The sequence below is a fragment of the Lacerta agilis genome, chromosome 1 (assembly GCF_009819535.1).
Source record: "Lacerta agilis isolate rLacAgi1 chromosome 1, rLacAgi1.pri, whole genome shotgun sequence".
Classification (NCBI taxonomy): Eukaryota; Metazoa; Chordata; class Lepidosauria; order Squamata; family Lacertidae; genus Lacerta; species Lacerta agilis.
In genome coordinates this window covers 6009492-6025503 of record NC_046312.1, presented here as the reverse complement: position 1 = coordinate 6025503, position 16012 = coordinate 6009492, and the positions used below count along the sequence as shown (strand labels likewise).

Below are 16012 nucleotides of genomic sequence, written 5' to 3'. Positions count from 1 at the left end.
GTCCCGAGCCCTCCTCCTCCCGCTGCTGCTGCTGCTGCTGCTCCTCCTCCGCCGGAAACCGTCCCTCACCAGGCCGCGGCTGGGCCCTTCCCCGGCTCGGGGCCTGCGAGGCAGCTCCGCCCAGGCAGAGGCGCCCCAGTCAGCTGCTGCTGCTACTGCTCTGTCGCCGCCGCCGCCGCCGGCTAGGCCCCAAAGCCGCGCCTCGGAGGAAGCGGGAAGGCCCGGCGGAGGAAGGCGGCCTGAGGGGGCAGAGAAGGCGGAGGCCGCTCCTGAGGAGAGGGGCGAGGGGAGGGGCGCAGGCCTGTCAGAAGCATCGGGGGGGGGAGGCTTTTGAAAAGTGGGGTGCGGGGGTATTCCACGGAGCGAAGTGGGGAGGGGGGTCTCCTCCTGGTAGGAAGGTGAGAATATATAGGAATATATATATATTCAATATATATATATTGAAAGCCCGTTGGAGAGTTTAAGGCCAGGGCTTGGGGGGGAGGAATCTGCTCCAGGGGTCGGAAGACCCTCTAAATTGGGGAGCTCTGAATAGGGGAAGGGGTGCCCCCCTACTCTCTGGACTGCAAGAGGTTCTGGTTTCTGCAAGAGACAGAAAAAGGGAGAAAGAGATCTGGTTCCCTTGTGTCTTCTTTTTTTTCCTGATTGCAAGGGTGCGATTAGGGTGCATGCTCCCAATTGCAAGGGGATAGTGGGGTTGTAGGTCCTCAGCCTGCGACTGGAAGGGGTCTCCGCTTTTGGAGCATTGCCTTTGCTGATTTGCAAAGCTCAGGCGTTGTTGGGGGTGCGGATGGGTTTGGGGTGCCTGCGACTTTTTTTGAAGGCCTGCTACCCCAGGGAAGCGAATCGTCGGAGGGTTGTTGTTGTTTTTTAGTAAATTTGGGGTTGGCGCACGGCTGGTGAGAGGTGTCCCTAACCTGTGGGCCAAATTCTGGTTGAAGAACATTCAGGGAAGAATCTAGCAGTGGCTCTGGGGTTGAGGATCTGGGGGGGGGGGGGTCCGGATCAGAAATTTCCCTTGGCACCCAAATGATGCCTACAAGAAGAAGTTCCTAGCCTACGTGGCTGTCACGAACGTGGTGGTCCTTTGCAACCCGTTAAGCCACCCGCAATGGCCTTGAGGGGACTCTGGCTCATCGGCCACGAACAAGGGGCATGTGGCACCGTGCTGTTTTCCAGGTAATATGCTGTAGTGAACTACGTAAGAGCTTTTCAGTATGTTCCTTTCACCACCCAGTCACACAGCTGCTGTTTCCCTGCCCTCGGCCATTGTGAAGCAGAACGGCCTCTTGTGAGTTGAGCCATCACATAAGGAGCATCTCTTTAAGTGATGGGTCATATCTCGATGACAGAATGCCGTTCTCTGCATTCAGAAGTTTCCAAGTTCAACCCTGGGCATCTGCAGTCAAAATAGATTGGGCAGATTAGATGAGAAAGACCCTCCTCCTCCACCTGAAACTTTGAAAAGCTGCTGCCAGTCAGAGTAGACAGTATTGGGCTGGATGGGTGAATAGTCTGAACTGATGCAAAACAACTTCTGTGGTTGCTGTTCCTGCTTATCCTTTCTACTGCCCAGTTTTCCCTGGGATTGCCAGTTTGAGATAAAGACTGAGGATGAACTCCATTAGAGGAACCAGCCCACCAATGACACTGTGACATACTGTGATTTTGGTTTCCTAGCATGCGAGCCAAGGCATCTGAAAACAAAGGGCATATTTACACTACATTCCCTCTCCCCAAAGATCTCAGGCAACTGTAGTTTGGAGTGTCTGCATGGGATAGCGCTCTAACAAACTTGAGCTACAGTTAACCAAGATCCTTTTTGAAAGTCATGGCAGTTAAAATTCTGTAGTGCCAATGTGTCGGGGAAATACAATACAGGGCAATAAGATAGCTTCCTATATTCTTCCTATACAGTAAGCCTGCAACCTACGCACAGGTTGCATTCTGGGGATTGCGCCTAAAGCCAAAATCGCATATAGTCAAAAGACATTGGGTGCAATGGTGGGTAGGGTTGCCAAAGTCTTCTTTGCTGGACATCCACCCTCTTTTTATTATTTGCACACAAAGGTGAATGTGCGTAAGTTAAATGTGCATATGTTGCGGGCGCACTGTATTGATAGTGGCTCCTCTGTGTGACGGATACACAGTACAGTAACATTGTATTTTGGGTGGCAAGGTACGTTGCTGGGGCCCACAGGAGACAATTATTTATTATCACCAATGTTTTTGTTCCGGGTCTGTGCTTGGGAGTTTGCGATGTGCAAGCATGGAGGGAATAACCAGGGGATTCCTAGCCCTCTAGTACAGCATTGTCTTTCTGAACACGACCAAGAATGTGGTTGTCACCAGTGCAACGCTGCATTCACAAAACCCTGGTGGCAACTTGCTCTGTGCTTTTGTGTCTCAGCTGTTCCAAAGGCCAGTGTAATTGACTATGAGCTCTGCCTCCTCTCCAGCTTCATGGCTGGAAAAAAAGAGATTGGAGCTCATGGAGCTTAGCAGAAAACAGTGGAACACTCTCAGTTGCAAGCAGAATCATGGACCCCTTTCCCGTTTTTCTGGAGTGGCTATCGGGAATAGCAACACTCCGAACAATGCATAAAACAGGTTGGTGACATGTTCCTCCATATTGCAGGGTAAAGGTAAAGGTACCCCTGACCATTAGGTCCAGTTGCAGACGACTCTGGGGTTGCGGCACTCATCTCGCTTTATTAGCCAAGGGAGCGGGCGTACAGCTTCCGAGTCATGTGGCCAGCATGACGTAAGCTGCTTCTGGCGAACCCAAGCAGCGCATGGAAACGCTGTTTACCTTCCTGCCAGAGTGGTACCTATTTATCTACTTGCACTTTGACGTGCTTTCGAACTGCTAGGTTGGCAGGAGCAAGGACCGAGCAACGGGATCTCACCCCGTCACAGGGATTCGAACCTCCAACCTTCTGATCGGCAAGCCTTAGGCTCTGTGGTTTAACCCACAGCGCCACCCACATCCCTATATTGCAGAGAAGGTGGCACAAACCAGAGCTCAGAAACCACATCAAGTGTCCTAAACATAATGTGTAATCTGCCTCCAATATTAATGCCATTTTACTCCTGTTTCCCCACGGGGGCCAAGTTGTTGGCAACCTTCGATAGGCTACTTGCCCTGGGTCCTGCATTTACATAGGAACAAATTCCTTATTCTGAGTCAGACCATTAGTTCACATAGCTCAGTATTGTCTATGCTGTTTGGCAGCAGCTGTCTAGAGTTTCAGGCATGCTTTTGCATGGTGGAGGAGTGGCGAGCACTTCTCCAATCACTAAGCATGTGACATTGCATAAAATATGCATATGGCACATGGATGCGCAGTCATGCAGGTACCTAATTTTGCTTCCTCAGAAAGGAGGGAAGAGTGCCCATGTTATGGATGTGGGGAGAAGAACGGTCTATCCCAGGATACAAAGTCATGATGAGCATGTGAACATTGCACGCACTTTTACTCACAGGTCTTTGTTACTTTCACATGAGCATTGGGAGGGTTAAAGAGAAACATAAAGAGCATATGCCAGTTCTGTAAAATCTCTACACAAAGTGATTGTGATTGTTGAGGTTCAGCAGTAATTGTAGTCTGCATTGTAGACTCAGGAATACTTCAGCCATCCTTCAGCCAAAATGGGAATTAGAGACAACAAATAAAAACCTTCCACCATGCCAGGTTCAAACACCGATTCCACATAATGCCAATTATCCCCCTTTGTTCATTCCTACTGTACTTTAAAGTGACACTGTCAACTTGATATTTGGAATTAAATTAATTTTGATGGGGGGAAATTGAGCTTCTGACAGTGGCGTCTTTTAAAAATAATTACTGTACAACGTAGTAGTTAAATCCAATTGTTTAATATAAAAAAAGGTTTTTCTGTTCTCCCGTGGATATTACAAGGGTTTGATATTTCTTTTACTCCACTGAATAAGGGGAGAATTAACTACGGAGCTGTAGTTAATAAAGGAAGATACAGAAGCAGTTGACAATCAGTTGACGATTCGGAGCCTACAAACAGCAGTAAAGGTTTCTCAAATTTAGGGGGCTGGAAAAGGACATGGGCACAGAAACAAATGAATTTGTTTTATTGGTAATAGAACTGTAAACGGGCAGGGCTCCAGGTTTACCAAAGTATTGGGTCACAACTCAAGCCTTGGAGTGCTTGCAAAGCCTCATTCCCCTGGGTATAGATAACATCTTGTGTGAAGTGGAACTTCAGATGAAGGCCCGTGTGCACAATGTCCTGATTCATGCTGTGATTTCTCCCCAGAAAAAGTGTTGTGCAAAAACAGCCATTGTGCAGATAGGTGTCTTCATGGAGCATCCACCTCGCACATGAATTGTAAAAGCAACTTGGTGAACCAACCCCTTAGGAGTTGGGTCAGTTTAGGGTCAGTTTGGTGCCATGCAGCTCAGACCAATTTGGAGCATACAGCAACAACAACAACAACAACAACAACAACAACAACAACAACAACAACAAGAATTTTATTATTTGTACCCCGCCCATCTGACTGGGTTGCCACAGCCACTCTGGTTGGCTTCCAGCAGATTAAAAACCCCCGCAATAAATCACCAAACACTAACAACTTCCATATACAGGGCTGCCTTCGGATATCTTCTAAAAGTTGTATAGTTATTTATCTCTTTGACATCTGCTGAGAGGGCGTTCCACGGGGAGGGTGCCACCACCGAGAAGGCCCTCTGCCTGGTTCCCTATAACTTTGCTTTTCACAGCGAGGGAACCGCCAGAAGGCCCTCGGAGCTGGGCCTCAGTGTCTGGTCTGAATGTCTCGAGCAACATAACGTTAACTTTCCTGCAACCTGTGTGTTTCCACGTTGCAGGCGTTACCCCACGGTTGAAAAGCGAGCAAAATGCCTCAACGGAGCAAGCTATGTGGCCGTGCCTGAAGACGGCCCTTTCCTTAAAGCACTGCTTTTTGAACTGAGACTGGCCGATGAAGACCAGAGCTTCATAGAGCGTAGGGATGGCTGCTCCCGAATCAACAAGACTTCGGTCTATGCCCTTCAGACCGAAAGCGGAGAACTTTGGCCTGTGGTGGCCTTCCAGAAGAGCGGGTTGATTTACGTCGGCCTCCCATTGGTAGAGCAGCCCTTGGCACCACGCCCACCCCTCATCAGCGTCAGTGGGGTCTCTCAGGCTTTTGCGGTCTTGTCGGGGCTGCTGGCTTTCATGAACTCCAGCCAGAAGAGCAAAGCAGAGAGGACTTCCAAAATCGGCCAGCTCCCAGGCTTGCTTATGCAGAGCTGTCCTCTTGGCACCCCGCTGGATATGAACTTGAACGGCTCGTTGTTGGAAAACAGTCACGTTGCTCCAAGTAGCCATCCTCAGAAACCGCCAGCTTGGAGAACCAGCATGTACAAGGGCAAGCCTCAAGTTAATGTCTGCATTACTGAAAAAGTCAAGTCTGTGCAGTATGACAAAAGGGATGTGTCAGACATGTGGCAGGTTTATGGAACTGTAACTTGCAAGGTGAGACACTTTCTGGCGCAAATCTCTCTAACCTATTTGACACATGAATGCACCTGGAAAAGCAAAAATTCAGCTCATTTTTATCTTGGCATATGGGGAAGCTGAACCTAATATTTTTAATGCTTCAGCATGCCGCAGAGGAGATGCTTCTTTTTTTAGATTTGTGAACTATACTAGACTGAAAATCTCACTTTACAGATATGCTCTTGCATACCTGCCTCCTAGTTTTGCTGGCTGAATAAAGAGTTAAAAGATGCCACTGCTAATTTTTATATCATTTTTCAGTGTTTAGATTTCAGCCTGTGGTGCTTGCTTTATTCATCTTCATAATAGCTCTGCGAGCTGAGAGACACCGTCTCAATTCAGACATTGTAGGTTGTACTTGTAATAAATTATAATAGTAAGTATAGTAATGATAACGATAATACAATTCTAGTTATAGTCAGCAACATCTGGAAGGTTGGAGGTTCCTCTTATACTATGGCTTAAATGACATTCCTGCGATAGCTCAGTTGGTGAAGTATGAGACCCTTAATTTCAGAGTCGTGGGTTCAAGCCCCACATTGGGCAAAAAGATTCCTGCGTTGCAGGAAGTTGGACTAGATGAGCCTTGTGGTCCCTTCCAGTGCTACAATCCCAATTTCTATAATGTTGGAACTAAAAAACTTGGAGAGTAGAAATGTGGATCCCTAAGTGTGCTATTATAAAGGTAAAGGGACCCCTGACCATTAGGTCCAGTCGCAGATGACTCTGGGGTTGCAACGCTCATCTTGCTCTATACGCCGAGGGAGCTGGCATTTGTCCGCAGACAGCTTCCGGGTCATGTGGCCAGCATGACTAAGCCGCTTTTGGCAAACCAGAGCAGCACACAGGAACGCCGTCAGGAGCAGGGACTGAACAACAGGAGCTCACCCCGTCGTGGGGATTCGAACTGCCGACCTTCTGATCGGCAAGCCCTAGGCTCTGTGGTTTAACCCAAAGCGCCACCCGCGTCTCTTAAGTGTGCTATTATAGCTATTAACTATTTAAAGGGAAACCTTTCTAGGAGGTTGTGAAGTGAACCGTTCTCTAGGGAGGTTTTTTACGTTCTCATGGATAACTAGGGATGCTTTGAAGACTTCTTTTTTTGTCTTTGAAGTGTGACATCGAAGGCACTGCTCCCAACGTGACCATCAGCTTGAACCTCCCTGCCAACGGCTCTCCTCTCCAGGATATTTTGGCCCACCCTTGCGTTACGTCCCTCGACTCTGCCGTTCTAACTTCCAGCAGCGTTGACGTAATGGACGACTCTGCCTTCAGTGGGCCTTACAAATTCCCTTTAATACCTCCTCCGGACCCCTTCGACCTGTGCTTTTATACTTCCCAGGTAAGGCGGCACGATTTGCAGTGTTAATCCGGCAGGGGGGTCAGCGGGGTCTGGCACTTGCCAGAGTCGCTACCCCAGCAAGAGGTGCCAAGATCCCTAGGCCCTGCTACTGCTGCTCCTCCCCGCTGTTCCCCCACCCTCTGGCCTGGTGGGGATGACCAAGTGAGCAGCGACGGCAGTGAGGATAAAGAGCAGCTTGAAGTGGCGGTGTTTGGGACCTGATCCGGAGAAGGAAGGCGTGGGGGGGGGTGTGTGGAGAGAGGCAGGATGATGGCCATCTGTCATGGATGCTTTAAGCTGTAATTCCTGCATTGCAGGGGGTGAACTGGGTGACCCTTGGGATCCTTGGCAACTCGTAAGATTCTTTGAGCAGGAAAGAATCTGGGCTGGCACACTTACCAGATTTATGAAGGCTGCAGAAGCAACAGACCTGCCTGCCTGCCTGATCAGTTATCCATTTAAAAATACTTATTATATGTGCCCGTCTTGTTCTGGTTTATTTATTTACAGCATGGCACGATGTAATGTGAAGTTTAAGGGTTAAAAGCAACACTTTTAAGCTGGGCGCTGTCAGACTGACACAGCACAGGTGCAACATCATCAAATTATCAGTCCCGGTTAATAATCTTGCGCCCCTTTCCCGGACCAACTGTGGTTTCCGGACTGTTTTTAAATGCAGCCGCACGTACAGAGATTTACATCTATGGAAGGCAAAGTTACAATCACACCTTCCTGTATAATAACATGGCCTCTCATAACAAAGCCTGGTCTCTTCTCATCTCTGTCTCTCTGAAAGGAATCTGCAAGTTAGCAATGGCCCTCCATCTCATTACATGCTTTGAGTGTGGCATTGGGCAAGTTTTTGGCCTCCATCCTAGAAATATTTCCAGCACCCTGCTGATCGGTGGTTTAGAGAATCTAGCTTGCAAATGAGTTGTTAATTCCTGTTTTCCATCAGAATTAAGCACTTTCTGCCTAATTATCTTACTGTTTAGCAATCAGAGAGTTTATATTTGACATCTGGAAGCTGTCAACCCATTTTAATTTTATTTATTTTACTTTATTCTAGAATTTGCACTCTATCATGCCTCCAAAGAGGCCTCTGGGCAACTTGAAAACCTACAACCATTAAAAAACCTACAACCATCAATTGATAAAACACATAAGAATGGTTTTAAAATATGAATATAAAGAATTCAACTCTCTCTCTCCTCCCGCTCAGGTGCCTGTTCCACCAATTTTGGGGTTTTATCAGCTAAAAGAGGAAGAATCACAGTGGAAGTTCACCGTTCACCTGAAGCTTCATGAAAGTGTGAAAAACACTTTTGAGTACTGTGAGGCCCGTATTCCCTTTCTCAACAGGTGAGAATCATGCAATTGTCCCCTTTTCTGGGAGTGGGATTTTCAAGAACCAACATGTTTCCCTCCTTGGGTGCAGGTAAAAGTTGTCGTTGGAACGAGGCTTGAAATAGAGCATAGGACAGATCATATCTAGCCCAACGTTTTGACCTTCCAGGTGTTGTTCAGTGCTGCTCATCACAATGGGCAATGAGTAAGGACTGGACCAGCAGTTCACCTTCTACCAATATGATGGAAAGGGGCGAGGTGTCTCCCCTTTGTAAATGGCTGGAACCATTTACAACAGAGGAGTGACGAAGGCTAACGCATACATCGTCTGCTGGTGCAAATGTTTAATTTGCACCAAATTCACCTCGTACAGAAAGAGTGCACTGTTACCGGTTATTTAATGAAGGGATTCCAAGTAAGCCCCAGGTTGCTGTAACAGGGTTTGTTCTTCTGTTGGCGACAGGGGACCCATTACACACCTGGATTACAAAGTCAGCTACGGCCAGCTTGAGGTGGCGAAAGAGAAAAGCTTGCTGGTTTGGGTCATAGGTAAGATAAAAACCTATCCCCCCCCTCTTTTCCTACTGAAGGATGACTGCTTACCGAACATGTTTGAAAAGGCATCACAGCCACCTTGCTGGCTACTCCGTCCACTCTTGGGCCATGGGGAGATCAGCCAAGTTCTCCTTAAAGCCCTTTCCTTCCCGGTGGGCTTTGCCACCCAGGACGTCTTTTCCTTCTCTAGCATAGAGTTGGTGGCCAAGAGCGTGAGCTCTGAACTCAGGCCAGGCATGCTCTCATCTCAGGCAAAAAAACCGTACATCCCATTTTAGGCAGCCAACTGGCCCTCAGTTTCCCCTGCTGTAATGTGGGGGCAATGATAATTCTGACCTTCCCCACAGAGATATCATAAGGGTTATTTAGCTAGTGTATTTGAAGGGCGTATGTGTAAAGTCAGTATCCCTCCTCTCAGCCATCACTGCCCCTTCCTTCATATTCTGCCTTCCTGCTTTCTCCTTAACTAGCCTTTCTCCTCCTTTATTTGGTTCATATGTGCCTAAGGAATAGCCTTGGGGCATTTAAAATGTATAATAAGAATAATTTTATTATTTCCACACCTCCCATCCGGCTGAGTTGCCCTGGCCACAAACAAATTTTGTTTGCTTATTGTTGTTCAGTAGTTCAGTCGTGTCTGACTCTTCGTGACCCCATGGACCAGAGCATGCCAGGCACCCCTATCCTCCACTGCCTCCTGCAGTTTGGCCAAACTCATGCCAGTCGCTTCGAGAACACTGTCCAACCATCTCATCCTCTGCCATCCCCTTCTCCTTGTGTCCTCCATCTTCCCCAACATCAGGGTCTTTTCCAGGGAGTCTTCTCTTCTCATGAGGTGCCCAAAGTACTGGAGCCTCAACTTCAGGATCCGTCCATCTAGTGAGCACTCAGGGCTGATTTCCTTCAGAATGGATGGGATTGATCTTCTTGCAGTCCATGGGACTCTCAAGAGTCTCCTCCAGCACCATAATTCAAAAGCATCAATTCTTCGGCGATCTGCCTTCTTTATGGTCCAGCTCTCACTTCCGTACATCACTGCTGGGAAAACCATAGCTTTAACTGGACGGACCTTTGTCGGCTTTGTTTGTTTATTACCTTCCATTTAAGAGTTGCTTCCTGTGAAGCATCTCAAAGCGGTTCAGCGAGAAAAACGTCAACAGTAACATTGTGTGTAAAAATAATTTCACATATAGAAGCAATAGCAAAGAGCCAATACAGATGGAGACTGGGATACGAATATCCCCTTAAAATGGAAGGTCTTCAGCAGGCACCGAAAGGGCAGTAGACAATAGGTGCCTGTCTGATATGTAAGTGGAAGGAATTTCAAAGTGAAGGTGTCACCACCGTAAAGGTCCAGTTTCTACAAACATGCAACATTTTCTTTTTATGCTGCCTTTCCATAGTTAAAACCACGCTCAAGGTGGGGCGGAATGTTGCAGAATTCAAAACACAACAAAAACACCAGAAAGTACACAACCAAACTTCCACATAAATCATAATGAAGGTACAAAAGAAAGCTACAAAAAAATATGTCAAAACTCCCTAAGCAATACCGCAGCCCAAGAGTCTGTTCAGCAGCCTCGGCTATTGTAGCTGGAGTCAGTCCGGGCCCTGCCCTCCCAGGTGGGGAAAGGCCTGCAAGGCAGGGAGCAGGGTCTTCCAGGACTCGCAACCAAGGTGTGGAATGGACATCCTGTGGAATGGACCCTCTGATGAGATTGTGCCTGCAAGAGGCCCTATCCTGCAGAGTAGCGACGGCTGTCTAGGGAGTTCAGTTGGGTCCCAGTGTGGTGTAGTGGTTAAGAGCGGTAGACTCGTAATCTGGTGAACCGGGTTTGCGTCCCCACTCCTCCACATGCAGCTGCTGGGTGACCTTGGGCTAGTCACACTTCTCTGAAGCCTCTCAGCCCCACTCACCTCACAGGGTGTTTGTTGTGGGGGAGGAAGGGAAAGGAGAATGTTAGCCGCTTTGAGACTCCTTCGGGTAGTGATAAAGCCGGATATCAAATCCAAACTACTACTCCTCTTCTTCTTCTTCTTCTTCTTCTTCTTCTTCTTCTTCTTCTTCTTCTTCTTCTTCTTCTGTTATCTGTGATGCCAAAGGTTCAACCAGCAACTCTGGATGTGCTCTACCACTCAGCCTAAAGCACACGGGTCTTGCACATAGACATTAGATTCTGCGACCAGCAACTCCTTGAATAGACTTGAGCAAATAATTCTCAGCACTCAGTCTGATTTATTTCACAGACCTATTGTAGTTTCCATTTACTCTGATTCCCACAAAAAAAGAGCTGGATTGTGCTTTATTAGCTTCACTGGTGTCTCACTTTGTGAACAAGTTCCCAAGCTGCAGTTGTCAGATACGGGACACTTAATTCTTGGAACTGCTTATTCTGATAATTGGGTTAGCCAAATTATAAAACCTTGGCTCAGCCTCAGAAAATCTTAAATGGCACCTGAGGATATTTTCCTCTTGGTTGTCAAATTCCCTGTATGCCCTGCAGCCCCTTCCTAGGTTGCCCTTAGGCAGACCACCAACAATTCTATCCGCCTCAGTCCTTCTTGCCTCCATCTGCGGTATGGGGATAAAAATACTGACCTACATTATGAAGCTTTCTGTAAACCTTAACAATGTGAAGTGCCTGGAATATTCCAATGTGAGGTGTCAATTCCAAGTGATGCAATGTATTTATTTCAACAATTTGTATACCACTTACTCACAGTTATCTCTGAGTAGCGTGCTGTTGATCCAATACAATAAGACAAAAATGTGTTAAAATCAGAATTCAGTTAAAATGCCTGCCACAATTATTATTTTTAAGTAAGTGTTGAAGGTGCCGCATTTGTAAGAACTCAGTTGTTTAGTGCCGCGGTGCCTAAACTTTGGAACTCCCTGCCTGGTGAGATCAAGCAGGCACCTTCAACATTCTCTATTCAGCGCCTGCTAAAAACATTATTGGAAACATGCTTGGAAAGTTGAGGAAATTTTAATCTGTTTCAGTATTTTAATTTTTGTACCTTTTAAAGTATGGCTGCACATTTTTCTTGGTTTTATTGTTTTCTCTTTTTGTGAACCACTTTGAGGTTGTGTGTGTGTGGTTCTTTTTTTACAATCAAGCAGTGTATAAATTTTATGAAATGAAATAAATAAACAGGGAGGGGGGGGGTTCTGGCTGACCTCAACTGGCAGGGAGTTCCACAGAGCTCCTGCTGGTTATGAGCTGTGCATTCAAGCCACGGGGAACCACTAATAGTTACTCCTAAAATTTCTTCTTCTTCCTCCTCCTCCTTTTCTTCTTCTTCTTCACAGCACTGGGGCCGTATTTGCATGTAAAGGGTTTAGGTCCAAACCAGAGGTGCAGGTGGCCAGATCCATGTGTTTAAACCAAATAGGAAGTAGGGAGGGTGACTGATTTAAAGATCCATGGGCCGGGTTTCTTCCAGCCTTCTCTCAGGACGTAAAGTACCCCAGGTGGGGCTGCTCCAACAGTTCTCTCAAGTTACGAGTGGTCCCTTTAAGGAGCTGGTTCTCATGGGCTCCAAATCCTGGGTTTCACCCCCACCCCTTCTTAGAAGTCTTACATAAATGCTATTGCTATTATTACGACTCTGAAACCTTTCTTTTTCTTTTAAAGGACAAAAATTCCCCAAGTCATTGGAAATTTCCCTTTCTGGGACTGTCGCTTTTGGCGCCTTGAGTCAGGAGCAGCAGATTGACCCTGTGTGTACTGGAAGCACCACTTACATCAAAGTAAGTCGTCAGCTTCAAGAGAAGCCGGGACTTACCATGTTTCCCCAAAAATAAGACATACCCATAAAATAAGCCATAGCAGGATTTCTATGCATTTGCGCAATATAAGCCGTACCCCGAAAATAAGCCATAGTGTGTTTTCTTGAGGGGAAAAATATATAAGACAGTGTCTTATTTTCAGGGAAACATGGTAGTTGTGCAGTTGTGCCCCCCCCCCCAATGGATGGACTTGGGCACTGTTTTCATCAAGAAACTTTGTAAGGGCCTTCAACCTGGAAATGGGTGGGTGTTAGGAAACAATAGGGAAATGGGCATTTTCCGTTCCTGCCATCCAATTCTACTCACTTACAGTGGGGGGGGGGGAGTATTTGATCCCCTGCTAAATTTCCCCGTTTGCCCTCTGACAAAGAAATGACCAGTCCATAATTGTAATGGTAGGTTTAATCTCAGCTCATTACATACAGTGAAGATACCAGGTAGCTTGACATCTGGCTGGTTGACAAGGGATCAAATACTTATTTCACTCATTATAATGCACATCAATCTCTTGACTTTTGTCTTCTGGGTTTCTGGGGGTTTTCCTGTTGTTATTCTGTCTCTCACAGCTGCAATAAACCTACCATTACAATTATGGACTGGTCATTTCTTCGTCAGAGGGCAAACGGGCAAATTTAGCAGTGGATGAAATACTCCCCCCCCCCCACTGTATGTGCAGGAATACCAAAACAGGTCAAGGGGTGTGAGAGCCTTCACTAGCTGTAGGAAGTAACCTTGTGCAAAGATTAGATACACCGTATTTTCCCGTGTATTAGACGAGGTTTTTTGACTCAAAGAACAAGGGTCGTCCAATGCACGGATAGTGGCATGGGGGGGGGAGCGATGTGCCAGCCAGCCGGTTGGAAGCACAACTTCCCCCAATGCCGCTGCGCACGGGAAACGACCTAGGGAGTGTTTCCTGCCCGCAGCTGCATTGGAGGAGAAGCTCAACAACTTTGGGCCATCTCCCCTCATTTTCTTAAAATTGAGTCCCCAAAAATAGGATGGGGTCTTATTCATGGGGGCATCTTATGGACGGAAAAAGACGGTATATTCTACCTAGTCTATGGGGACGGGGATGTGTTTGAGCAGAAATGAGGATCTGATCTACATCTTACTGTTTTCTGCTTGGTTTCGTTCAGCTTTATTTTAGAATCCTGGATTTCACGCTGACCGGATGTTACACAGACCAGCATTCCATCCAGGTCTTTTCCTCAGGAAAACCAAAGATCAGTACAGGTGAGCAGGGTAACATCTGCCGCTGGTTTTATGTTAAAACAGGACACCTTTAGCAAGGTGTAAATAGGTGAACTTGCCTTGGAGCCTCCGTTTCAAAATTACGTTCTGCAGAATTTATCATTATTGTTATTCATTAAATTTCTACACCACCCTTCATGCGGTGATCACAGTGCAGTTTACCGTATGAAAACATAAAAATGCAACAGAAACAATAACACGCAAACAGTTTAAAAGGCCATAGATTTAATAAGCCAAAAGCCTGGGAGAAAAGAAAATTTTTGCCTGTTGCTTAAAGATATATAATGAAGGTGCCAGGCGAACCTCCTTGGGGAGAGCATTCTACAGGCAGGGAGCCACTGCAGAGAAGGCCCATTCTGGGTCAGTTCATATGAGGAGAGGGGAGAGATTCTGGGTCAATTCATATGCTGTCCTGAACTGTCAGGAGTTGCCGGAGCTGTTTCAATATCGCCAGCCCCCGCCCCCATTGCTAAGCAACTCCTCCTCTTCCAGCGAAGGGATCAGCAGTCCTTCCAGTGGGGAGGGGGAGATGGGAGTGGAGAGTAGGAGCCAGGGCTCTGACAAGGTAGCAGAGCCCTTGCATCAGGCAGAAGCGGGAAAAGAGACGCCGCTTCCGTCTCCCCATTTGCGCAGGGGGGAAAGACACAGAGGGGGGAGGCGGGGGTTCCGCGTTCCACACCTTTTATGCTGGGGAAGGAACCGGAAGGGGCCATTCCCGGACTCTGCCGAAGGATGAGCTGGACGTCTTTTCTGTAGCTGCACTGTATATAGTTATCTGCACAATAAAGAAACTTAGTTTAGAAGTTTCTGCGTCATCCTGGTTACTCATGAGCAGCCGCTGAAAAGCCTTACATGAACCATTTAAGGCTTTATAGGACAAAGCCAGAACTTTGAATTGGGCACCTCCCATCCATCCAGTCTAGGGAACTACAGTGGTGCCCCGCTAGACGAATGCCTCGCTAGACGAAAGGCATTCGCTAGCGAAAGGCTGTCTTGCAAGACAAATTTCCCTATGGGCTTGCCTCGCAAGACGAAAAATTTCAGCGAGTTTTTCTTTTCTTTTCGTCAAACCACTATTCCCCCGTTGGTGCTTCGCAAGACGAAAAATTCGCTATATGACAGCACTCGCAGAACGAATTAAAATTCGTCTTGCGAGGCACCACTGTACCCACTAACCCAGCCTCAGTCTTAGGTGGATTGAGCTTCAGTTTGTTGGCTTCCATCCAGTCCATTACCGAGGAAAGACATAGGCCCAGCGCTTCCACTGCCTCACCTGCAGATGTAAAGGAGAAATAGAGCTGTGTACCATCAGCATATTGCTGCCAACATGCTCCAAAATGTAGCTTTCAACTACCGGTATATAATTTGTTGAGTAAAAACGTTACGGCCTTTTATTATATGTAGTATAAACATGTTTTTTTAAAAAATTACGAAATTACAATCTCAAATGTATTTTAATCATTTGTGCTTTTGTGTGTTTTGATATATTGTATAGTAGCTTATTTCTCTCTCTCTCTCTGTGTATGTGTGTGTGTGTGTGTTTATTTTAATTTCAGCTCGAGAATTGCTTTCTTCAGATTACTACATCTGGAATTCCAAAGCCCCGGCACCTGTAGTGTATAGAACTTTACTTTTCTAATTTCCCCTCAATTTTGTACTTGAAATGGGAAAAAAGTACTGAAATGTTTTAACTGACCTGTTCATTATTTAAGCTCTTGTTTTTTTTGGGGGGGGGGCAACAAACATCATTATTTCGCTTAAACGTCGTTTATTGTTTTGTGGGCCCACCCACCCCTTTTGTAGCTACCTGTAGCCAATGGTACTGTAGGCTTTCTTTCACCACCAACACATCATCAATGGTCTGCAACTGGTCCTCCTGCCTTTCTAGAAATCTAGATATAGGAATGCTATGGAGTGAGATCTTTATTGGGGGGGGGGGCAGGCTCTTACAGGTACTGTGGACCTTAGCGCAGTAGCCTTTTAAACCTCCTGTTGAGCACAACCAACCGCGCGGGTGGCGCTGTGGGTTAAACCACAGAGCCCAGGGCTTGCCGATCGGAAGGTTGGCGGTTCGAATCCCTGCGATGGTGTGAGCTCTCGTTGCTCGGTCCCTGCTCCTGCCAACCTAGCAGTTCGAAAGCACGTCAACGTGCAAGTAGATAAATAGGTACCACTCTAGCGGG

General features: G+C 46.9%; 1 protein-coding gene across 2 annotated transcripts; it reads left to right on the top strand.

The window, feature by feature from the left end:
• The first annotated feature begins 1005 nt into the window (after positions 1 to 1005).
• On the top strand, positions 1006 to 15520 carry AP5M1 (adaptor related protein complex 5 subunit mu 1). Of its 2 annotated transcripts, XM_033168443.1 has the most exons (8): positions 1008 to 1179; positions 4869 to 5517; positions 6656 to 6883; positions 8106 to 8245; positions 8694 to 8779; positions 12421 to 12536; positions 13715 to 13811; positions 15386 to 15520. In XM_033168443.1, exons 1-8 carry the CDS (start codon positions 1112 to 1114, stop codon positions 15466 to 15468), a joined length of 1467 nt encoding a protein of 488 aa, XP_033024334.1. In that variant the 5' UTR covers positions 1008 to 1111; the 3' UTR covers positions 15469 to 15520. The 2 variants fall into 2 exon arrangements, with proteins under 2 accessions (XP_033024402.1, XP_033024334.1); XM_033168511.1 differs by lacking the exon at positions 13715 to 13811 and having other exon boundaries at positions 1006 to 1179.
• The last annotated feature ends 492 nt before the right edge of the window (positions 15521 to 16012 follow it).